Here is a 26,763-nt window from a genome sequence, read left to right on the forward strand (position 1 = left end):
CAAATTTTATGATTTAGATTTTGGTGTAAGAAAACATAACAGTTCAAAAATAAAAGTTGTTTGGTACACTACGTTGCCGATAGGAAGCAAAAGAGATTCTTTCATATTAGTGAGAGATGCCTAGGTGCAGGAATTTACAAAGTCCCAGACTCTGCAAATTCTTACTCATGTGAGTAATTCCATTGTTCTCTTTGAGACAGCTCCTGTGAAGAAGAATGACAACTCAGGTGAGGCTTTGTAGGATTGGGCCTCATGGCTTTTCTTTCCCTTCACTCTTGTTTCCCTTGATGCAGCACTTTGACTAATAAAATAACATTTTATACATTGCAGTTCTAGAAAACCGATTATATCAATTGTCCTTGACCTGCACCTCATAAGGACACAAAAGACACATTAAATGCCTCTTATGATGTGAACCGAGAACCAAGCAGCTGTGGCTCTTGCTGCAATGTGCTCTGATTCTCATGTGTGAATATGATAATTTTCCATTGTGAGATCCAAATTAGCAGGAAGCAAAAAGGGTTTGAGGAAGTTGACATTAATGCCTAGCGTGTAGCATAACAAGTTACCACATGTAAGGGTGGCAAGTAGCTGGGGTGGGTTCTGTAGATTTTGAGAAAGTCACACTTCCTTCCCTGGTTCCCTCTTTGCTCCAAGAAGGAAGTAAGCTGATAGCATTCCATCATCCAATACCTAGTATACATTAGTAGCGGATTATTTCCCCCTCTATGCCGTCTCTGCTCTGCTGCCTGGTATGTGGATGGGTGCAACCAATGTACCCATTCTCTTCACCTGCCCACTTAATTCCTGCCTGGCTCTGTTGGAGGAGAGGAACAGCTTTATAGAATCTGCTCTGCTCTCCATGCTGTGACCCATGTGCAAAGGTGCACTGTCTTAACGGCAGGTGACAATTTTACCATTATTGTGTGTATTCTGTAATCAGTATTATACATATTTACTCCATCTTAACCAGGACACAGCTCTTGCTGGACACCTTCTCAGGGTACTGTAGCGTTCAGTTAAAAAAAGGTACATTGTTAAAATATGGCCTGCTGAAGTGAATAGCATAAACACACACACACACACACACATATTCTGTATAAATCTAGGTGGAGTGGGATGGGCATAAGCTGCTTTGGTACTGGGCATCTTTGTGATTGCAAATCTAACTACTGTCAGCTCATCTACATATTTTGCATAGGGATACTTGTTTGTATATTTTAAATTGAAATAAAATATATCTATTTCTACAGTACTCATCGCAGTATCTAGGCACATATACAGGGCTAGACTGTACAGCCCTTACTCAGGTGAGGATTCCTACTGATGTTAATGGGGCTATTCATATGAGTAAGGATTCACCAATGTGAGGAGAGCCCAATCTAGCCCATATAGTGATGTGTTTGAATTGAGCAGAAATGAAAATAACAGACTAACAGTGCTGGCCGTGTGCCACTGTGCATGCAAAGAAATGGCCATTATCATCCAACAGGTCTTATCCACCTGATGTCATGGACGGACACTGTGAAAGCTGTTCCAAACAGCCTTGCTAAAGTGTTGCAAGCCTGACTGTTCCACTTCTGGGTCAGCCACTGCCAGCCATGATGAATTACAAGTTGGTTTTTAAGATGCAGGGCTAGAATGAGACGACCAAACCATTTTTCCTCGTAACCCAAGACAGGATTTGAAGCTGTCATGGGTTTCTGATAATTAATACGACTACTCAGCACTGTACTTCTGCAAAGCACGGTATAGGCATGAACTGAGTGCACTTCTGATCGGAAGAGCAAGTGCAAGAACACAATGAACAAGCCAGACCTCATTAAAAGAGAACACATGAGCTGATGAAGCACGGAAGATTGCCCAAACCCAGGTAGTGTATCACACGCTGAAACACGTCATCTGAAAGATGTATTTGATATAACTGCACTAAAATTTACACATAACCTATGAATACCAGTAGATTACCTGTTGAAATAGAAACATTTCCTATCACTTCAGGTACAATATCTATTAAATAAAATATACCACCTAGTAAATCATGTCAATATTAAATCAAGTTTGTTACACCTGTTGAACTCTCCCAAGCAACTGATTGAATTATCATGCACAGACAGTGCTGACAAGAGTACTGTACATTAGCTCTTCAAAACTAATGTGCCAAGTTCATATCTCAACTGAGTCAAAGTTAACATATGACATGGCATAGCTGATCTACCATTAAAAAGAAGATACCAAGAATCTGAACCTGAGAGTGCATGCCTTCCATTTTACAACAAATGCAGCCTTCTGGACATTACTTTGTCAAGTAATGCAAATTTATTTCAACCAGATGACAGTTGAATATATGAAATAGGAAGGCATCCATTGCCCTTATCTCCTGCCTACCTGAGACAGAGGGTATGCGTACGCTAGATCTGATGGGGTAATTCCAGCTCAGTAGACATACCCACACTAGCTCTGACTGAGCTAGCATGCTAAAAATAGCAATGCAGCCATGGCAGCGCAAGCAGCAGGTGCAAGCTAGCTGCCCAAGTATGATTCCATCTGACACCCTGGGCACATACTCAGGGCAGCTATCCTGTCCCACTGCTAATGCTGCAATGACTACACTGATTGATCAGAGCAAGCATGGGTATGTTTTCCTGAGCTAAAAATTACATCTCCAGCCCCTGCCTAGACATACCCTATGAGTGTCACTATGTGAAAACGTCCCCTTCAGATTGATTGGGCTTTCTGTGGGATGTGCAAACGATTAGAGGAAGTGATAAAGAAACCATTAAGTGCAAGATAGAGCCTTACAGAATATATTATGTCCAGAGGAGCGGGGGCTGGTAAAGATGATTAATCCACTTAGTGCAGAATGAGAGTTTCTACACAGGGGGTTAGTGCGGAATAGCTTTTATGCTTCATATTCATATCCTAGAGACTTGGCATTAACTTCCCCAAGTCCTAAGATTGTTTGGTTTGGAAATGATTACTAAAGTACAGTTCTGCATTGAAAAGTTACTATGTAAAACTGGCTTTGTGGGGTTCTTTGTATCTCAGTGACTCAAGATCATACTGTACATACCCATTTGATAAGGAAAAATAAAATTAAAAAAAAAGATTATATTTGTATCCCTAAATACATGCATGCACCCAAATGTTTAGCTCTGCAAAGTCATCCTAGGACCTGACTGGCAAGGTGGATTCTTTCTGGCTCAGATGTTAACAATAAAGAACTGCAGACTAATTGCTGCTCTCGCTTTCCCTTTGTCTTCAACTTCTGATCTCTCTCACATCTGTGCAACCTCATTTCTGTGCAGTAAAGATTGGGTTTTCACAGTGTTAAGATTTATAATTGTGCAACCAAAATCTAAGAACAGTCGCACTCAGACCTCTTTGAAAAGATGGCCTCTAATACTTTCGTGTTACAATTGCATCATAACTACCTCTATTCTAAGCTAGGTAAAAACAAGACTGATGTTTATTAGTTAGACTTAATGCAGAGTTAATGGGGCATTTATCAGAAAACAAAAAGCCTTCCACTCTGTCCTTTATGCCTCATACCAATGCAATAAATAAGTACATAAAATAACCCCCACCCTGTCTGTTCTTGTGTAGAAACAGACACGCTAAAACTTCATGCGGTTTTCAGGGATAACGTTAATTCTTTATTGAGCTGTGTCTTACAGTTTATGGTTTTAAATGGCTGGTAAATGTTGCAGAATCATTAAAGGTTGGTTAACCTTCTCAGTCTAATTTTGTCTTACAAGATACTTAATTTAATCATCTCCCCATAGAAAAGGAATGAATCATTATCTGCAGACATGTAGTGATGAACATATTACATTAGATCTTCATTAACCCAAGTTAATAATGGCTTTGAATGGATGGAATCCTCCCCTTCCTCCTTATTTCCCCCCCACAAATTGCAAAGCTCATGTAGTGAATGCTCTACATACCAATGTTTGGCAGAAGAATAAAGGGATCACTGATGGAAAGTTCATGCTTTAAAAGTGGCACAAAATTTGTAATACTCTCCTAAAACTGACAATTTCTCATTTAAAAGCATCCTGATAATTGCTGTCTTATACTCCCTGGGTCAGATTTTCAAACCCTTACATATGTTGAATAGCAACATACTCTTCAAGGAATACCATTCATTCCAAGGAAACCTCTTACAGAATAAGACATGGCTCGGAGAATAAGGATGGCAAAATCTGGACCTATATTTGAACACACCGGCATACCAAACCTGAATATGTTCTCTGGGTGCTACAGTTACACGAATACTTCTCCATTTACAATAATAACTTTTAAATATTGCTTCAGTGTTGAAGGCAGCAACCATCGGAAAAATCTCAGTTCCAGGCTGAATCAGTCCATTGTCCATCTCGAACTTGTGTATGAAAATTGCACTTTGCCTTTGTTCTCCTCTTCTTGATGATTTCATTGTGATTCCAGCAAAAAGTGAAATGGAGAAGACTCTTGTTCTGAGAAGCAACTTGTCAAATTCTGCCAGTTTGCAGGACAAGAGCATGATTTTCATCCAGCCTCCACGCTGAGGGACAGATTCTTAATGTAAAGAAAAGGCACCAATGGAGCCACAACAACTCACAGAGAATCTGGCATTGGCACTTTAGGTCCACTGAAGCTCTTGTTTTGGAGGGCTGATATTCTTTTAAACCATCAAGGGAATAGCTGAAAGCAGAAAACATGCTTATACAGTGGTAGGACATTTTGGGCCTTGCCACTTTTAACCAGGATCCTTTACAACTGAAATAAGTGCAAGAGTTACACTTGCCTGTAAATGGTGCACATTACGGCTGTGACCAGCTGTGTTTGATACACCAAAATTCAGGTCCTTCATGAAGCACTGCAGAACCCGAGAACAACCTGCAGGGGGGTGGACCACCCGCTCCAGCCTGGAAGGGGTTGGAAAAGCCCTGCAGAGGGCTGGGACTGGGCTAGGTAAAACTCTGGCTGATTAGGGGAAGTGGCTGCAGCTGGGGCCATGCCCCAATCTGAGTAACAGAGCCTTATAAGAAGGCCAGGGAAGCCAGAAGGAGGAAGCTCCCTCTGCCTGTAGAGGGAGAAGGGCCTGGTTGCAGGGAGCTGAACATAGGGTACTTGAGTGGAGCAGGGCTGGGGAAAGGCAGAGGAGCTGGGGAGCTCCTGACTGGAAAACCCCAGGCTGCGGCCTATCATTTGGCCAAGAGGTATTGGGGGTTGCAGAGGGCAGCCTAGGGGTAGGCCAAGGCAGCAGGTCCAAACCCAACCTTGCCAGTGATGAGTAGGCTGATACTGCAGTCTGCCCCAGGGCGCAGGGGCTAGACAATGACTGGCAGTAGCCATATACTGAGGCGAGGTGGGAATAGTGGGTGGGGGTTCCCCTGGGAGGGGGAGACCCAAAGAGAAAGGGGTTACTGCTTGGGGGCAGCACCCCAGCTAACAGGGCACCGGGAACCTGGGAGGGACACGGGGGCCAGAGGACAGGTGGATCACAGGCTTGCAGAGGGCACTCCGGAGTTGGAAGAGCTAATTCCCGGAAGTCACCAGCAGGAGGTGCAGCAGGGGTGAGTCAGCCCGTCTACACAACCTTATACATATGAATATGAAACAAAATACCTCTTATATAGCACTTTTTAATCAGAAGATATTTTTAGAAGAAGTTTTACAAGGGAGATCACTGACCATATCCCCATTTCACAGATGGGGAAACTGAGACACAGAGTGAGGAAGCAACTAAAGTCACCTAGAAGAAGAGCTGGGAATAGGACCTAGATCTCCTGAGTCCAGTCCGGTACTTTCTCCACTTGGAGTTAACAACATATAAAATCAATTCAGAATCAGAATAGCCCTGGCTAAACTAAGCATTATATTTTGACCTAGAGACCCTCATGAGTTCAAAACTTTCTCGGGAGAAGGAACAGGAGTCTTGTCATTGATGTCAATGGGGCCAGGATTTCACTCCTTGTATTTTGTCAGATACCATGATCATTCAAAGTTTTAAACATAGGAAAGGACAACAGACACGAGTGCAGAGCTGTAGCCTGTGAGAGGAAGAAGGAAACCAAAAAAAACCCCTACTATTTTAGTCAAATAAGGAGAGGCAAGACTTGGAAGCCGCTGAAATGCCAGAATAACTATTTTCAAATCAATGAAGTATTGTCTGGATAATCAATGTAATGAATGAAGAATAGGGAGAGTTGTCATTACTAAATGGCGAAGCAGTGAAGATGATAGAAGAGGCAATTTAAAAGATATAAACTTGAGGCCAGCATAGAGACAACAGCTGTAGTATCTAACACTAAAGCTCAACTGCGCACAAAAAATGGATTAAATAGATGATAAAAAGCCATTTTTACATTCTCATTACCCCAAATGCAAAATGAGAATCAGAACCACCAAATTTATGCAGTAGTGTCATCAAAATAAATAAATAGTGTCAACTAAATGAACAAGTGCAAGGCATGGAGATGAGACAGATGCTTGAAATTCTGTTGCAGATGTAATAAATTGCAAATATGTCTAATCTAAACTGTATCCTGCATCACATAGACAGAAAAGTAAAGTAGAAGCAGCACTTCTCTTTCAGATGCCACTCCCTGGGGAGTAGCTGCTAGCTCCTGGCATGCTCTTTTACCATTATTTTTTTTGTAATCAATGGCATATTTTGACCTTTCAAGCAATTAACCTAATTCACAGAGGATGTCACTCCCTAATTACTGGAGACATCAGATTGTCAACCTCAGACAAGGCACAAAGAGACAACCTAATGTGAATAAAGAGAACAAGTGGGTCTAGAGAGATGATAGAAAAAATCAGAAAGGGGGCTGTCATCTGGAAGTGAAGAATAAAATAAACATCTTGGGAAAGAAAACTAATGAATGCATTGAGTACAAATCACACGGAGGTATAGCCAGATTTGAGGTTAACTCTTGTATGATTTGGGAATGTAGTCTGCAGCCTGGTGAGACTGAAAGCACCACAGAGAAGTTATATGAAGTAAAACCCGAAGATAGGCAAAACAGACTTCAGTAACAAATGGATGAGCCTCATCTTATGAGGCAGTTTAATAAATGGAACCTCCTGCTTCTCACAGTAAACTCAAAAAGTGGAATAAGAGAGATTTAGGACAAAATATTCAAAACTGTAAGCAACCAACACAATTTGCATAAAAGCATGAATGTATTTGCATGCCTAATTTGCACACGCACATATTGCACAGCTATAACTGTGCATGCAAACAGAAAGACAGATGTCCGATGGCAAATGCATATGCAAATAGTGAAATTATGCAAACATTTCTCTACAAAATCTGGGCCTCCACACATACTGCACAATACCATTGTGTATCTTGAATTTTCACTAAGAAAGTGGTTTATACAATTATAACATATAGTTTCATAATTTCCAAAATAGAATTAAAAAGTGTTAGGCTTTCTTCACAACAGAGTGGAAATTAAAGTGCACAGCAGAAAATCTATCCACATTTCTCTGCAGAATTGAGCTATGTGAGAGGCCATTAATGCAACTAAAGAAACAAAAGATACAGTGATGGTACCTAATATTCAACAGATTGAGAACTGGAAGAATATATCAGGGCAACTGTACCAATGTTTTCCCTCCATGGTCCAGCAAAAGCTCCCACTCCAGGGCCCCAGATTCTCAGCTGTCAACTCTCTTGAGCAGAGACCCATGTCTCTCTTGTTCCTGACTGCAGTTTTTCCCAACCTGCACTGTTCATTACCTGCACTGTGATATTCTCAGCATGCCAGACTGCCTAAGCAGGCCAATGTGTGTGCTTTACTTTCTCTCTAAAGGTTATGAACAGCTGTAATTGCCAGCAATCACAGCTTACCACACATCTCATAGACTCATAGACTCATAGGTCAGAAGGGACCAATCTGATCATCTAGTCTGACCTCCTGCACAAGGCAGGCCACAGAACCCCACCCATCCAATTTTATATAAACCCCTATCCCAGGACCGAGTTATTGAAATCCTCTCTTTATAAGCAAGCACATTTATTCTTACAGTGAAAGCATTACAGAGAAACATATTTAAAAAACTACAAACATGCTAATAAGCTTACCAGAGATCTCCTCCCAGTTCCAACAAGGGCTCTGGTAGGAGTCAATCCTTCAAACCACACAAAGGAGTTTTCTGTGGTTACAAGCTTTCACAGCTTTAGCTCAGAAATGGCACACCAGTGAATAGATAATCTTTCCTTTATACAGCTTAGGCGTATGAGATTGGTCTCATGTAATAGGTGATCAGCAGACAAAAACAGGGCATAGTTTCAGAAGACTGGATTTTTGCATAACCAGAGGTGAGGGATTTGCATTAACCTCTCCTTAGGTATTTTCCAGGAACACATGTATTTTCTGAAAAGACCATTCGTGTCTGGCACATTGTTCGATATAGTCCTTTGTTCATTCAGGCTTCTCATCACATCTCTCCTCTAGAGAAGCTGCATACAATCCTGGCCCAGAATAATATATAAACTTTGCATTTAGTACAGTAGACCCAAAGAGACAAACTTAAGACAATAAGGTTTTTCAAGGATATTGAAGGAAACTGCTGGATCGGTCACAGCAGCTGCACAGGATGTCTCCAAAAAAGATGCAAGATTTGTTTGACACCTGTTCCATCTTTTCAAGCATATTTAGTTATTTTCATTTGCTGTTGTCTGATAAGACTTGGTGATGCTAGGTGACCAGGTAGGGCCAAAGTTCACTGACTTCAATGCAGTTAGATCAGCAGAAAATTTGTCCTTTAGTCTACAAGGTGAAACTGTGTAGATTGCATAGTTTTCTTGCACAATATGTTACACACACACACGCGCGCACACACACACACACACAAAACAAATGGCAGATTCAACGAAGGACCAGATTCTTGATTGTTTTTGACTATTAACTACTTGCTGGAGGACCCCTGTAAGAATAGTTAGCAAGATGCTTCACAACTCTCCACTGCTATCAATTTATTTGTTTCTATTCTTTTAAATAATGTGTCTTGATTATGTTTTCCCATAGGTATATGGTACATTATTTGAGGTTGTTTGGTAAAAACATTGCAGTGGATGGGCTACTGCATTGCTACAATTTATTTCCAGACTGGTCTCAGAAGACTATTTCAACCAATTTTTCTTTATATCAGCTTGGCCATTTTCTTTGAAGGGAAAAGTATCAGAGTTTTTGGATTTGGATTTTTTTCTTCTTGAGCTCTATAATTCACTGCCTTGCTACTAGGATGGCTATTTCTATACTAAAAAATAAGTAAGCAAACTATTTCATAACTACCCACTTTTGACACAAAATGGAAAGCAGTAAAATGTGGTTGTATATGAGGACTTTCTTATCTCAGAATGGTGCATGGCTGACCAAAAGACTTGAAAGAAGATATTGTCTGTCCTAAATTTATGTGCAACGTGTCAAAGAGAGAAGAGGGTGGGTCAGATGAAGCCATTTTTAATAGTTTACAAAATGCAAGGATGAGATTAGCCTCTACCCAAACTGAACAGAATGAGGCAGCATTAAGATATTTAAATCGGCTGTATGATGAACATAGCGATAATGCATCTGGTAAGACTGAGAAAACTGCTGAATCATATTCTGTTAATAAGGCAATCAGATGAGTTTTTAAGTGTTATCCCTTTAAGGATGATGATACTTTAGCTATTTCTATGCTTTCCTAGCTCTAATGCTGATTAGGAAGAAAATGCAATTAGAAAAACACACTCTCACGCAGGGTAGGATCCCCCACAAGATTTCACTGTATACATAGTAATGTGGAATTTGATCATGAATGGTAATAATGACTGAAGTGAATAAATCTGGCTCATGTTGAGAGAGGCAGATTCTTCTCTTGCTGAGTGACACTTAAATTGCATCCATTTTAGGTCTCTTTTTTTTCATTTGGTAGAGAACAGGCTTAGATTTTTAAGGGTGCAGGTATCATTAATTTTGTCCAAAACTAATGAGAATAATACTCCACAATTTCAAGAGTCAAAGAAGCAGCTTATATGTTTGAGACACTTTCATCATATTTCTGGGTCTGCACCCACTCATCCTACACATGTGCTTTGACATACAGTTTCAAGTATAAGTCTCTCTTTCGCTGTGGATCAGATCCTCAGTTGTGTCATTTACTGTAGTTCCACTGAAATCAATATAGCGATATCAATTTACATATGATGAAGACCTGGCCCTATATAGTCACATATACACATTGATGTTGGGATGTGGCAAGTGGTAACCCACTGTTTCCAGTTCATGAGTATGTTATGATGTCTTTGACTTGTATTTTTCTGAATACTCCTAATTTAGTAAGGCTCTGATAGGACAAAGCACTTGTAGACGTGCTTAACTTTAAGCACATATTTAAGTTCATCCTTATTCAGCAAATTGCTTAAGCAAGTCCGATTGGCTTAAGCAAGATTTAAAGCACACACTTAAGTGCCTTGCTGAATCAAGGCCTTAAATAAAGAATAATGAAAATGATTTGCCTCCAAGCTTGTAAAACAACACTGACTGTATTAAAGTCGCGATTATTAGCTTCAACATAGTGTTTTTTGGATTAATTCAAATTCAAAAGGGAAGGAAGTATTTTTCACTTACTGTCTCCTGCCAGCATTTAAAAATGATGGTTCTTATTGCCACTGACTCTGGAACTTTACCTGTGCCATTTTCATTTCCTCTCTCGCAACAATTTTACCAACTACGACACTCCCCCCACTTGTAATTTAAGTGGAAATACAACCTTCAGGGTGATGAGCATCTCTTTGCTAACTGTGCTATCAGGTGAATGAGAGGAAAGAGCCAGGAATTCAGAACCTCAGTGCTTCATACAAGTCTAAGTATAAATGCAACTCTGTGCCTTAAAGGATTAATTTCACAAGCCTTAAATTGCAGTTTAATTTGAAAACTAATTCAGCCCCATAATTGGCTTTTCTGTTCAAATCATTGAGGCTAAAGATTTAAATTCTTAATATTCAGATGACTTTCAAGTATCTCGCTCCATCTGTGCATTAGTCCATGGTGTTAATCTCTCAAGGGAATCTCTGCTAGCATAGAAATAAAATAAACAAACAACTGGGGCACTAATAGCATAAGCTGCTTTAAAAATAGAATTATATAGAATATTTATTTTTATGAGATTTCTTTAACTCAATTTGCTACATGTAGATTTTGCTCCCAGCTATTTAATTTTTTAGGTGACATCAATACCAAGAATCACACTATCAGAATTGCATGGAGTTAGGAGGAGGCAGCGAATTTTAATTACAACATTTTTCACTTAAAGAGTACCAATTATAATGTTCCGTTCCTTTGGAGGTTTACCCATGATGCTTAGAGCTTCTTCCAGTTCATTCAGGAGTAAGAAACTGATGACAACTCTGCCCTTCAGCTTAACAATGTGCTAAAAAATCAAATGAAGAATAGGGAGAGGTGAAATTCTGGCATCAAGGAAGTCAACAGGAGTTTTGCTATGGACTTCAGAGGGTCCAGTATTTCACCTAGGCCATAGGTTGGGGGAGATAAGGGATGGGTTAATATTAAAATGCCTCCCACACAGAGCTTGTAGGAAATCTTCCAACTGAAGGTTCTTCCAGAGCAAAATGCCAATTTGTCAAAAGTGAAACAGTTTTTTTACAAAATTTTGACAAAATTTCATTATGAAAAAACAAAAAGTTGCTGGAGTGAAGCATTTGGATAAGGTTGATACTTGTTAGACCTTTTTGGAGCAGAATGTTGGAGCAGAATGTTTTGATTTCCCATTTCAAAATATCTTTTCATTTCAATTTTTTAAAATATTATATTATATTATATAATATGTAAAGTCAAAATTGGAACGAAACATTTAGATTTTATCAAAACACAACATTCCGATCACACTGAAATTAAACTTTTGTCACAATTCCATTTCACGGGAAATTTCATTTTTTTTTTTTGTTTTCATTCTATTTTGAAAGGGAAGAAAAATCAAAATCACAGAATTTCCCACGAAATGGAAAATCCAATTCCCAGCCAACATTACTCTCACAAGATATCCCTAGGATCCCACAATCCTGTACAAGAACTGCTGTAAAACTCTAGTAGCTAAAGTTTGTGTCAGGCAGTAACTGGTAAAAATATTTGCAAGAGGATTCTGTGAAGCATGGTGAGAAGAAGGACGAGGATTTTTTCCCCTGGCTATTACCCAGTAAGCTAGTTTGCCCTGGTTCACAGAAATAAGCTTTAAAGGTACCAGAGAATTCATGCAGCACGTACTACATTCAGAAAAGAAGCTGTACAATCCATATAGCTTTATCAGCTCTTGAAAGGAAAGTTCTACAGTTATGAGGGAACTAGAAGTTTGCTGATTAAGGCTGCCGGAGGGACCAGGGGAATTTCAGTGCTAGCTTGCAGCAGCGTTTTTTAAACTTAGCTGTGTTCTTCATATAGAGGCAAAGTTCAAAGAAGCAGAACATTATTCAATGTGAGTAAAACATGGCCTTTTAAGATACACTTTCAAACAGTGGTGCATTAAATCAAAAACAACTTGTCTGTCTGTGGGGGTGGGGGAGGAGATGATTCTGTGGGGAAAAATATCACACATAACTATTCATGTTCTGTGTTTGTTTGGAAGGCCCTGCATTTTAAAAACTAAATGGTTCATCTGCATACCCTTAGACTAAATAAACTAGAAACCGCAAGGAAGAATTTATTGCAAAGTATCAAAGAAGGGAAAAGAGATACATTTCAATACAGCATCTAGCACACATTTGGGGATTGTATAAGGACCAGAGAGTGACACTCCTATTCATACAGAGTAGTACGTTACTCTGCAAGGGGTAATTCCATTAATTTCAAAGGGACTACACATGGCATATGGTACTATTCAATATAAGGAGAGCAGAATCTTACTTGATAATAATAGATTATAATTAATAATACATGAGCTCCGGTCAGCATTCCTGTCCAGGTCTGATTACAGTGGTGACTGGCACCCCTCAGACAGTACATTCTCTGGAAGCTTGGGCAGTCTGTTGGACTCAGAGTGCCACGAATTCCATTAAGACCTGTTCAACAAAAATCAGTTTGGACCGTCTTTGAATAAGTCTCTCCATCCTTCTGCACGAGCCTTCTCCTGGCTCTTGGTCAGTTTAGATGGCCAAGGAAGGCTATTTCTATGTGTTAAGGATGTGTAAGTTTTAAACATGGTGTGACACACAGGATAAACTAGCCACATCGCATATTTGCAATTCATCTACCCATCTGCATTCCCAACATCATGAAGCTCAGCACCTTCTTTTGGATCCTTGGCACAGAACTCTTCAGGCCATCTTTTGACTGGACCGACACCACGCACAACAAAGGCCAGGCACAGTTTGCAGTGCCTGGGCTCTCCTGATCATAGGGAATGTTCCCTCCTGCTTGTCTCACCAGGGGCAATAGCCACCCCACACGTGACAGGGAGTAAGCAAACGCTAGCTCCTCCTCACTCTGCTCACTGGAGCTTGCTGGCTGCTGAGAAGGGAGCATGCTGCACTTGGCAACTCTGTGTATGCTGCAGCATCCTCTTGAGGCACAATCCCTTCAGCAGCTCCCCCTGGGCTGGGGCAGCTCCACTCTGCCCCTTACTCAGGGATGTGCTGTAACGGCACAACAGAGTTCTTTGTTGTCACTTCAGAGGTGATCCGCTCTAGTGATCCTGTTAATCAGCCTCACAGGGGCTTTCCCTTGTATTTCAAGGTCACTGTGCTCTGCTCATCTGCATATATTTTATTCTCGCTGGGAAATTTCCGTCGGTCAGATCTTGAGTTCTTTACTATTTTCACTTGAGCAAAATTTCCACTAAGTTCAACAGGACTTTGGCCCATGGGTAGTGGTTGCTATTAAAGTCAACGCTTATCCAGGATAATACAGTTACTTTCCTAAGTAGCAAGTGTCAGAAAGAGTAATCAAGGGGCTAGTCAGAGATGAATAGTCAAAGTCCCTAGAAGGAGTTCAATAGGAGTGAAATGAGCCTTTTATGGCAATGAATGCTGATCTGCTACATCACATAAGACTTTTTTTTTCAGCTTGCTTGAAGCAGAACTGTGTGAGTCTTAACATATAATGTAATAAATTGTTGAATCAATAGTGAACATATTTTGCCTTTTGTTTTCTGTAGGAATATTTGTTATACCTTTCATTTATCGATCGTTGTGATGAATAATTAGCAATCCTGGCTGCAGTTTTTTTGCATTTCCGAAGATCTAGTGTCGTACTCTCTTATTACTGTAATGTCCTGATATAACTTGAGTGAAAAAGTATGTTTTCAAGTCTCTGGGAGCTTCATGCTTAGCTAAATATGCAGTGTACTTCATTTTAGGTATATATATGTCTCCAAACAAAACAGTGATGCCTTGGTTTGAAGTGGGTGAGGAGTGCACAGGTTCCACAACCTAATGCTATGACCTCTCCATCATTATCTCAAAGACACAATCTCACAATTATTGACATGTTTCGCAGACACCCAAGTCTCCAGATGGGTTTAGAGAGGCAAGGAACAGGAATTCAATAAATATTACAAACCTTTAAAAGAATACTGATTAAACAAGAAAGGAGGGAAAACAAATACATCAAAGGCAAATGTAATTGCTTTTGAATAAAACAGACTGCTTCCCATTTACCTGCCTCAAAGGCAGGCATACTGGACTGGGATTCAGAATACCAAAAATCATTGGTATAACCAGAGGCACAAGTATTTTGTAGTCCTATTCTGATTTAATGGCTGATAGGTTTATCTGGATTTCAAATAAGAAAGGGCTGCAATTTACTCCTTCCCTCATCCCAATGAGCAGAGCTAGTTAAACATTTGGGAACACTTTCAATATTGATTTATTTTAGAATAAGATGTGGGAAGTCTGATTTCTTATGGAAATGTCATGAGCATCATGGCTTATTTCAATCAGCACTTCAGATCTTCATAACTTATATGTGGAAGCCCCATGTGGCCTTAGTGTAACAGAGGGGAAAAAAACCTTCCCTGTGAAAGAGTCATTAGAATGATCAGTTCAGTTTCTTTACAGCCCAACTCTGAGGATCAGAATCCGGATGAGAACTTTGAAGCTTTGGTGCATCCCTACCTCAAACATACCAAGAGGGAACCTATGTAACGTTCTTTCCTCAAGAAATAATGTCACACTTTGTTCCCATGACATGTCACCACAAGAGCCATTCTTCACACTGCTGAAAGACAATCAATCAGGATTGCAATTCACCTTGTTAAAAACAGTGGTCTCCAGAGACTTCTCTATGACAACTACCTCAGGCAGCAGAGAAGTAATGATAAATGTTTGCTGACACAAACCAAAAGTCATGTGATGTTTAACCCTTCTACATGTAAACAACTGAAGATAAATTTATTCGGGGAGAGGGGAATCTCATTAAGGCTTTAGGAGCGTTGTATTTTACAGCAGTTTACCTAAAAATAGTGGTAATAGTTTTCACAACACAATCTCCACTTCTTCATTAAATAATGAATATATTCATATTAGTTATATTCAGCAATAAGCTAAAGCAAACCATTTACCATCTTGTAAACTGCCTATTTATGCTTTACCTCCAATAATGAATCAACAGTATATTTGGAAGGAAAATGTTAAAAAAGGCTACATTTTTCCAAAGAGTTCTTAAATGTGTTAATGTTTGCACCATTACCTCAACTGTATACACAAATTAGGTACTCACTGATTGTGCATGAGAACTTGCACACTTAACTTTTTTGAAAATCTGGTCTCAGATCTCTGCATAATTCACAATCAGCAGAAAAAACATGGCACGAGAGCAGACATCATGAAGTCAGTGGGAACCTTGTAATTTACTACAACGATTTTTGGATCAGGTCCCATATGAGCAGTTTTTCCACAACTTGGGACACAGATCTTATTGGACTCTGAGTGGATGGTAAATACTGAGCTTACAAATGACTGGATTACGTTTCAATTAGCCAGATCTACAGTATTTCAAGCATACAGTCAGGTAAAAGTCAAGATCACTGCACGGTTTGCTTTTCTTTTTTAGGATTATATCATTATTACTGTACTGATTATATATTACTGTAGAACACTGTAAGTGTAACAAACATTCGAGACAGGCAACACCAGGTTTGATTTTACAAAGCGTCAGCAGTTGCTTTTGCAAATAAAACTTCCAAGTAGTGTGATTTGGATGCAGCTTCCATCTTATCCAACTCTACACCTCCTCCCCTTCAATGTTTATGGTAGTTCAGCTAAATTGTTCAAGTTTTCACCAATATTTTACAAAAAACAACAATCCCTGAGCATCAAGAGGAGTCAATGGAACATGTGATCAAACCAACTTGTGCTTTATATTTGAAGACTTAGACTTATCATAAGAGCTCTTCCAACTCTACCTGGTTTAGATCCTTCATCAACAGATCCATTATAGACTTGGTTTATAAACTCAGGTCTGTTGTCATTCATATCAATCACATAGATGTAGAGGTCAATGGGGTTCTCCACCTTGTTCCCATTCATATCCACTGCATGAGCCCTCAGCTGGAAATAAACACAGTGGAAGCATAATGTCAGTGACAGAATTCGTTGGATGAAAGATAGAGTTTTGTCAGCGTTGACTTCACCATTTAAATTCTTTCCAAAAATTAAACTATAGGAATGTCATTTTTCCAATAGAAACCAGATATCTGGTTTTCATCTAGGCGCTGCAGGATACATAACATTTGACACAGGGTCCAATATTAAAAATCATTTTCAAATAATAATAGTAAATAGAAATGCAAATACTTTTATCAGCTGAAAGAAACATTTCCTCCACGGCTAACAAATCACTACTTTAAAGTAGTTTAAGAAAAGTAGTAATTGTTGCTTGGCAATCTCCAAAGACTAAGTTTTGCTTACTGTTACTAATACCAGGATGACATGGGTTCATTTTGCACTGGTCACAAGAACTTCAGCCATGTACCATGGAATCTCACATTGCTTTGTGGCCACAATGATATGTGGCAATTAATAAGTGAAGAGATCTCATAATTGTTGATACTATTGTTATTATCATTATTTGTATTCTGTAGCACCCAAAGAGCACTAGTTATGTACAGCAAGCATGGTCCTAGGTGTGATACAAACACTGAACAAAAAGGTGGTCCTTGCCCAATGCTTATTCAATTTCTCCAAAGGGGAGACCCATGTATAGTTAAGAATGGGAAGCCTGTCTCAACATTAACTACAGCATCAGTGATGCAACATTATACTAGCTAGCACTGTACTGCTTAGTTCTCAGTTAAAATGGCACTGGGACCCCATCTTATTAGAACTAACTATTGATAATAATGCTGGAAACCAAGACCCTCTGTTTTCAGAATAAAAGGGACAGATACAGTATGTCAAAATGAGTGATTAATAAAACAAAGCAATCAACAATACTCTGGAACAATCAGTAATCAGGTGAGAAAAAATGGATAGCTCCTTCATTATATGCAACAGATGGCTGCTCTAAAAGGGTCATGAGCTGAAGGTATTTATTGACGCCGGCTTGGAAGAAGGACTGGCTATGAAAGTCCTGTGTTGAGCCTGACTTAAGTTGACCAATGGAGAGACATCTGGCTCTGGGAGAGCGTTGCAGCTTTCATTTTGTCACTTTCCCTCATTTCAGTACTAGGGAGCACTGCTGAATCCCTGCACTGACATAAAAATTAGAGACAGTGTTCAAAACTTCAGGGGCAGATTCTGAAATGCTGATGAATGAAGAATGAAAACGCCACATAAAAGGAGATTGGTGAAACTGCTGTCTAGAAAAACAGGATTGTCACTTTCGGATACACAAGTAGGCTTGCCCAATCGGCCCTTAGTGAATTCCTCATATTATACCACCTGCTATCATGCTTTTCCCTACAAGATTCCTAATGTATAATGGCCTAGATGTTGCGATGTGCTGGCATCTCCAGTTCCCATTCATTTCAATTGAAGCTGCAGATGCTCAGCACTTCTAAAATTCAGCCGCAATGTGTCAAAGAACGTATGTAGTTCTGATGCATAGCACGTAAGGGTGCTAATTGTATTAATATTGATTTCAGTCTTTGCTTTTGCCAAGACTATGATTGATGGGATTTTTCCGCTTTGTGTATGTTTTCCAAGAAGGTTTAACTAATATAATCATGCTATATTTGATAGGCTGGACTGAGATTTAATCCAGGGAAGAGGGCAAACTGCCACACAGACTGAGGGTGGACATTTTTTTTTTCAAAAAAAGGTTAAAAATCAATTTTTTTTAAATATTAAAAAGGCTGACTTCATTTTTAATACAGACTATCTCATTTGTGTTTCCTGATTCTTAGTGCTCTTAATATTTGCATTTCATGCCTACGTATAAACTGCTCTGACTTGTGTCAGCAGAGCTATCCTTCATTATGTCAGATGTAGCAATTCAATAACTTTTACAAGTCAAAGGTCAGATTGACTTTGAAAAAAAGTAATTCTGAGCTAAAATTAAAGTTATTATCTTCAAACTGAAGCTTCACTGGGCTCCTTCTTGCTGCATTTTCAGGAGTGGAAACGGCTCTATTCAGAGATAAAGCAGAGTGCAAAGCCGGTATCTTTCTTTTCAGATCTGGCTCCCCATCCCCCTAAATTTTAATTACATTTGATAGCTCTTGTTTGAAATCTCCAGAAGTAAGTAATTTCTCAGCACTGCACGTCTATCTGCTTGTCACACACATATGCCCATGTACATATGCATATGTTACTGATTCACTCAAGAAAAAAATTCAATAAGCAAGACCGTAGTTATCTCACTAAACCTGCAGTGATATACACGAGTGAGGCTCCCCTGCTCCATGGTAACATCAGCATTAGAGCCTCAAACCTGACTTCTGAAGGTGAGAACAGTACTGGAGAGTATGGACAGCTGAGCTCAGCCTTGCATGATGGATTGAATTTGGCGATACGCACCCTTTGATTTAACATGCAATCCAAACACAGAGCACTGCAGTCCCATTGCTGATCCCTCTGCACCCCTCCGGTTTGCATTGGTGACTGGGTGCCCTCACAGCTCGTCTTGCGTCATCCCCCTTGTGTGGTTGTTACTGCCTCCTTTCTGACCATTTTTTTTCTCTCTCTCCCCCTCCTTTTTGCCTGTTTTCCTTGTCTTTTTTTGTGTATTTTTTTACTCTTTCTGTGCTTTTTTGGTTGTTCTCACTTGGCAATGACCTTCCTCCATATCCTTTTGTAGGCTATACGTGCCTTACCTGCGGGTCAGGACCATCTGCTAGTTTCAACTACAGTTGACATGAACTCCCTGGGAAAGAGATGCTCAAGTCTAGCAGGCTGCTATCTGAGTCTATAACAATACACAACAAGAGTCACTCCTGGGGCTGGCTACATTAGAGTTCTTGGCAGGAGCAGGGAGGGAAGACAGGTGGCTTTCAAGGCGTCACCTGCGGCTTCGAGGCATGTTTAAAGGAGGGACAGGGTGGAGCAGATATTAGGGAGCTTTCCTTGCCCTCTTCCATCTTCTCTTCTGTCCTGCAATCCCTCCCACCGTCGAACTAGTGTGGAGCTCTCAAAATAGGAAACACAGACATACCACATCATCATGAAGCCCAGCATATTTTAAATTTTCTTGCTCCACAAGTATATATGACTACGACTTATTTATTCAGTATGCATGATTTAGTCTCACACAGTGCTCAGCAGGCAGGGCAGCAATCAAGTTCCATCTGCTATATGACGGATGTTGTGATAAGACAATGGATGGGATTAGAAGTTGATACACTTAAGTGCTTTTTCATAGTATGTGAGCTGTTCAAGGGGGCAGGGCAAAGACGGTGACTAAACAACTCTCATGTTTGCTTCTGACAACTGGAACGGAGCACACTCAGATTCAGGAAGGGACTAAAGTCTTCTGGAACTGAGAAACCATTGTCTGAAAGGCCATAGCCTTGGGTAGAAGAGAAGGTAGGAGCACACCAAAGCATTCAAAAGGGAGACCATCAGGTGGAATTTCGATTGGGTTCTTGGAGGGGTATTTAGTAACTGTTTATTAAGGTTAAAATTAAACATTAAAGTTGTCGCAAAGTGAAGAGCATGGACTTGGCTAAAGGTTAGAGAAATAATAAATAGGAACAATGGAAAATGTTGGAATCCAACAGCTATTGTATCAGATTCATAAATATAAATAAAGTCTAGCTAGTGGTCCAGATCCTCTGCTGGTGGAAGTAGTTATAGTTCCAGTTTGTATCAGTCAAAGAGCTGGCCAGTCCTCTTGAACAAATATTTTTAAAAGTATGACAGTCTTCATTGATGTATTTAGGCAGCAGCTACCACTGGTCTCTGTGTTTTTTCCACAGACAATTTCTAGCGCAAATGTAGCTGTTGGCATACAAATGCTTCAGCCTCATGATTATTGATGACACTGGAGGCTGGCGCTATCTGAAGGTAGTTAGTCAAAGTCAACACAGTGAAATGTGTTAAATATAAATACTACTTCTGCACTAATACAATTAATATAAATATATATGATTAGTAAGTGACAGATCTTTTTTAAAAATTAGGAATACAATTCTGTGCCTAATTTGCACACACTTTATCATGATTAAACATGTAAATCAAGGTCTTATGGCACAAATGATCAGAATTACACATACGCTTTTGAAAATGTGGTTTAAAATATTATTGCAATTAGTACTGGTTTCTCTGAGTCAAATTCCTTGTTTCTAATTGTCTTTTTGTCTCCCAGAGACAGGTGGGTGAGGTAATATCTTTTATTATACCAACTTCTGTTGGTGCAAAAGGCAAGCTTTCGAGCTACACAGAACCAAAGAAGAGCTCTGTGTAAGCTTGCAAGTTTGTCTTTTTCACCAACAGAAGTTGGTCCAATAAACGATATTCCCTCATCCCCCTTCTCTCTCTAATAATCTGGGACCAACATGACTACAACACTGCAAATATTTTTTGTCTCCCACACAGTCTAAACGATTCCCGTCTCAGCCTGTAACCAATCTCCCCTTGTCCAGACATCTCTGACTGAATGATATTTCATAAAAGTGTTAATGGAAGCAAAGTGCTGGTTGGGACTATTCCAACCTATATCTGTATTTAAAACCAGGCATATAAATGAAGCATGTTAATTGAATATCGCTGCCTGACTGCTAAATATTAGGTTTTACGGTGATGGTGTTTTGTTAACAAAGCTTGAAAATACGTGAGAGACCAACCAGTCTGTTTGCCCATCACTACTGACTGCAGTTTGATAGGAAGTTCTGGCACCTGAAATAATCAGAAAAGCACCAGGAGGCACTGATTTGTCCATGAGTGCAAGTACAGACTCATCGCCTACAACACAGAGAGCTGATGAGAACTGAGGCTGACCAGGGTCAAGAGAAGTGATCCAAATTAAACGCTGGTATCTCCTGAAAGTTATTTGGCACTGTTTAAAAACTGAGACACGCAGACACCCATGTAACAGAGAACATACTGCTGCAATGAATCAGAGCCTTGGAAAATCCATCCCTCTGAAGCTCAAGAGAAATATTAAAAGCTGACAGGTGAGTTCTGCTTCAGAACTACCAAAATAATTAAAAATTGATATGGTTCATCTCGGAAAATAGGTGGGTTTCATCAGGCAAATGCTTCCTAATGTGGAGAATTAAAAGATGAGTGCTTTAGAAAGAGCAATCTTGATGCAATCAGGATAATTATACAAAAAAGTATACATGGAAAACATGGGAGTTAATGAAACAGAACTCTGGCATGTGTCCTCGCTAATTCTCAGGAAGATTTTTTTTATCGGCTTTTAGGTTATTTAGAAATAAAATAAACATGGACAGCATGTGATGCCAACAGAGATGCCGAAAAGATTTAGCTCCAGGTGGGGCTGTAAAGAAATGGAGCTGCATATATCATACATAGCCATCACAGCTGAACTGCTAGCCTGTGGCACACAGAAGATAACCCAATACGTTAAATGCTAAAAACCCAACGGCCAGATCTTTACCTGGTGTAGATCAGTATAGTTCCACTGATCTCAAGTGGATTTATACCAAATGAAAATCTGGCCCCAGGACTCTACTATGTGAACTAAGAAGAATCTTCATTAGGTATTAATGATACCTAGAGATGAACTGAGCTGTAAAATTCAGACCCAAACATGAATCTGGATCCAAATTTTCCCAAAGTTCAGATGTGTCTGGATCCGAGGTCAGGCCTGTCTCTAGCAATATTGGTGCTTATTGGCAGGACCCTCAGATATGAGAAATTGGCATAAGTCCAATCAACTTCACTGGAGCCAAAGAGAAGCCAGCCATAGATGCCAGCAGGGGCAGAAGGAACCAAAGTAGGGACTGCTGTATTGCAGGGGAGGAGGAAACATGGGGTCCAGCCAGGGCCACTCCTTCCACAGCATATCCCTGGTCCCAGAACTGTGCACAGTAGCAGGGGCGCCAGAATAGAGAGGTCCAAGGCGCCATGACCCTCCCACTTTTTGCCACGGGCTCAGCTCCCTGCCCCTCCTCTTCCTCCTGAGGCCCTGCTCTCCAGCCAGGCTGGAAACTGGAGCCTGACCCGGGTAAGAGTGGCCTAGGGAGCCCTGTCAGCCGTGGGGAGCTGCAGACCCTCCACCTGCTCGGGGTGGGCTGGCCAGAGGGTAGCCCTTGGCCCGTGTACCCACCCACTTGGCTCCCCACCCAACGCAGATGGAGGATCCACTCTTACCATGGCCCGGCTGTGGATCTTTGGCCCTTGAGGCCCCGCCCCCAGGCCAGCCCGGAAGCCAGAGCCGGGTTGGGGTAAGAGCCATGCGGGCAGTTGTAGGGAGTTGTGGACCCTCCACCTGCACAGAGTGAGGGACTTGGGGCTGCACTCAGCCCCTGCCCACATCCTGGGCAGGTGGAGGGGCCTGGGCTCCCTGGCCCGGCTCCAGCTTGGCTAGGGGATGGGGCTTTGGGGGAAAGAGAAGAGGCAGGGGTGGGGCTATGGAGGAGGCAAGGCCTCGTGCCCCCCCCTTTAGAAAGAATCCATCACACCTGCACAGGAGACTTCCCCGCTCTGAGGGCACTAGGACCACACACTGCCTCCCCTCCTTCCCAAACATGTGGGGCATGGCAGAAAACTACAGAGGGAAGCCAGCCAGACACACCCGCTCATAGGGGCAGAAGCAGCCAAAGCAGGGACTGCTGGTCCTATGGGAAACTTTCACTAGTTTTGACTGGACTTTCTCTGTCCTGTGCTGATAGACTGTTTGCTTGAATCTTCCCCAGCCCCTCCCTTTCAGTCTCTTCAACTGAGCTTCATTCCACACCTGCCCCCTTACCCTATTCTCCTCTGCCCGCCTCCTTTCCTCCAATGTCCCATCTCCCTTCCATTTTCCTCCCATTTAGCCTATCGTCTCCCTAGTATGCCCACCTAAAGGGAAAAATAAATCCTGCATCTAACATGATGCTTGCGGCCATCCCATTGCTTCCTCTGCTGGGGAGGGGGGGGGTCACACCTCTTCCCATAACCTGTGTCTGTTGCCTGCTTAGACTATAAGCTCTTCAGAGACTCTTCAGAGTCTTTTTGTTTTGAGTTTGTACAACACCAAGTGGCGTCCTGGGGCTCCTAGGAACTACAATAATAATAATGGAGCAATGCTGATTAACACCAGCTAAAGATCTGACTTCTGTCTTCATTGCTTAGTGAGAGAATCACAAACAAATCTAGTTATGTCCCATATACGGAAGTCATGCACATAAACACCCAGTGCCTTTTCTGTCTTCCTGTAACTCTGGGACATTGGCGTCACCACAGTGTTTTGGGTTACCACTGTATATAAAGGTACATTTATAAATGGGTTATACAGGGTTAACAAATGCATAATCTATGGTTTAATAAATCATTAATCAATTGCTAAAAAGTCCAATAGATCAAAAGTTTGTTTATAACCATGTCTTATAATGATCTATAAATACCTTCTTCTGATGTGCTTACCCCCATTTAAAACATAGAATCACAGAACCATGGGATTAGAAGGGACCGCAAGTTTCATCTAGTCTAACCCCATGCTAAAATGCAGGATTTGTTGTGTCATATACCACTCCTGCCTGTAATAGGCTTATTATATCTATTAATCATTTATTAACCCTTAATTTGGCTGTGGTTGTTTGGTTATGTCTAGGTCTCTTGCCTTCTAGAAAAGAGACTCCCATGAATCAGATTAAAAAAAGTCCTCATGGATTCCAAGTGTTAGAAATTAAAGTTGTTTTTTGGGGAAGTGATACCAGTACTTCGTGGCAGCCTTTTCCAAGCTTTCCTGAAATTTCTGGTCTAAATATACTTATAGGATACATTTGTTATATATTATGGATCACATAAGTCATTATTGTGAGCGACTAAATCATTTTTTTTTGGCTCAAAGTGTCTTGTACTAGACATCATAATGGCTCCATCAAAGGGGTTAGCTTGTGAATTACATCAACTGAGCTATTATAACGACCCAGCAGCATTTAAAAAATATCGAAACACTGAAGCAACATAGGTTCTATCTCAAATATTCCTTTTCCAAAATAATCCTCTTCATTATTTTCACGGGCACAGCAGACAAAATTATTGTTCTTCTTCACAGAGGATAAAATAATTTTGCTTCTGATTCTTTTTTGCCCGGGGGAAACTTCTCTCTCCATCCAACTTAAGAGGTAATCTATTTTCTTTATCCCTCTACTCCTGGCCAAAAGCATTGTCACCCTGGTTAACTGGACACTTGATAACGCTAACGAAGTGTGCATCTCTGACAGCGCAGTTAGGAATATGCGGTGGTGGAAGTAGTCCAGACCATTGCATTGACACTATAGCATCTCCAGGAATAACTATTATGATACCAAAGGATGTGTCCAATGCTGATACAAAGCAATCCATGAAACAACTTTTTGTAGCTGCTGTAGAAAAGAGCTAATGGATGGACGCAGGAAGTACTGAAGTTTTGTGCAACTGGCATGCAAGGAGTACTATTATTTTGTAATCAGTTTGTATGACTGTATTTACTATTTGGTTATACTTTGTAATACTTTGTGACTGTGATTGTGCTGTAGATTATAATACAAAGACCAATTACACTGTAATTACACTGCACATAGAACATTTTGTGAGACAGTAGAGTCTATGGAAGCATCTCTGGTGTTACTAATATTTATTAATTCCCTGGTATTTAATATTAGTCTATCTACCTACTTAAGATCTTACATGATCCCTGCACTATACTGTCTGCGTCTGAGCACTTCCAGAGGATTTAAAATGAAAAATGACTATAATTGTTACTGTGTGTCCAACTGCAGTAATGAATCGGTAACTTCCTATGACACCCTAATGTTGATATTGGTTTCTCTTTTAGGCCTGATCTATACATAAACTTGACCAGCTCTCAGTTAAACAACTGCTACGCTATTAAGTTACATTGGCTAAACTACATCACTCAGGACTGTGAAAAATTTCAGATCCTGTGTGATGCAGTTAAACTGACCTAAGCCCCAGTGTAGATATCACTAGGTCGATAGAAAAATTATTCTGTTGACTTAGCTAGTGTCTCTGGGAGAGATGGATTTACTGCAGCGACAGAAAACCTCCTGTTGCTGTAGTGTCTATCCTACAGCTGTGTCACAGCAGTTTTCTAGTGTAGATATGCCCTAAATCAGTGTAACATTGTGTGCAGACACTACATCAGTTTAAAGCAGGCTTAAGCTATGTGTTCACTAGAAACGCTATAGTGACACGGCCACAGTGCTGTACACTACAGCGATAGAAGGGGTTCTTCCACTGGAGTAGCATATCCACCTCTCAGAAAGGCGGAACTAGATTGAGAGAAGATGTTTACAATGGGGCTTAGGTTGGTTTAACCACATCACAAACAGCGTGACATTTTTCACAGCCCTACCCCCGGTGTAGACACAGCTAGACTGACAGAAGAATGCTTTGACCCATCACTCGGGGAGGTGGGGTTCCTACAGTGATGGAAAACCTCCTTCTGTTGCTCTACACTACCAGGCTTCAGTGGCAATAGCTATGCTGCCTATTTAACAAGGGCTAACTGATACAAAGCACATTTAAAACAACACAGAGAGTCTACACATAAAGGGTATGTCTACACTAGAGCTGGAAGGTGTAAATTCCAGCTCAAGGAGACAAATCCATGCCAATAGAACCAATGTGCTAAAAATAGAAGTGTGGCAGTAGCGAGTGGTGTGAGGAGATAGCTGCTTCAAGAGTGATGCTATCCAAGGTGCTAGGCATGTACTTGGGGAGGTAAGCCCCTCGCCCACTAGCACCACTATGGCAACATTTCTAATTTTAGGATGCTAGTTTGATCACAGCTAGTGCAGGTCTGGCTCCTTGAACTGGAAATTACACCTTCCAGCTCCCATGTAGACATATACAAAATGCACTGATTTAACCACATCAATACAGAATCGCACCTTTAGTGAAAACATGCAAATCTATCATGAAAACCATGCCTTATCCTTTTCTCAGTCACACAGAAAGGAGTTGATCTGTGCAAAATATGTGATCAATAAATCCTGAACTGGGCAACACTCGCATGCTTTCTCATTTCCTCATAAACTAGAAATGCAAACCTGGGCCCTAATTCTGGGCAGACAAGTTGGATCCACAGTTCTACATCTAAATTGTACAAAACATTCAGTGATGAAGTGAAACCTGCTGAAATCTACTAATTTTGATAGTTTTACTTTGACTTTGTGAGTTCAGACCCCAAACTCAGGGAAGGACCCAAATCTGTG

At 40.6% G+C, this 26,763-nt stretch overlaps 1 protein-coding gene across 2 annotated transcripts in view; it reads right to left on the bottom strand.

The window, feature by feature from the left end:
• Positions 1-26,763, bottom strand: part of CDH4 (cadherin 4) — a 701,646-nt gene that overhangs the window by 122,623 nt on the left and 552,260 nt on the right. For both annotated transcript variants that reach the window (XM_030533430.1, XM_030533429.1), the window contains exon 6: positions 16,399-16,543. In XM_030533430.1, the coding sequence (XP_030389290.1) occupies positions 16,399-16,543 (145 nt within the window). The remainder of the gene's footprint in view (positions 1-16,398; positions 16,544-26,763) is intronic.

This window comes from Gopherus evgoodei, chromosome 14, assembly GCF_007399415.2.
Source record: "Gopherus evgoodei ecotype Sinaloan lineage chromosome 14, rGopEvg1_v1.p, whole genome shotgun sequence".
NCBI lineage: Eukaryota > Metazoa > Chordata > Testudines > Testudinidae > Gopherus > Gopherus evgoodei.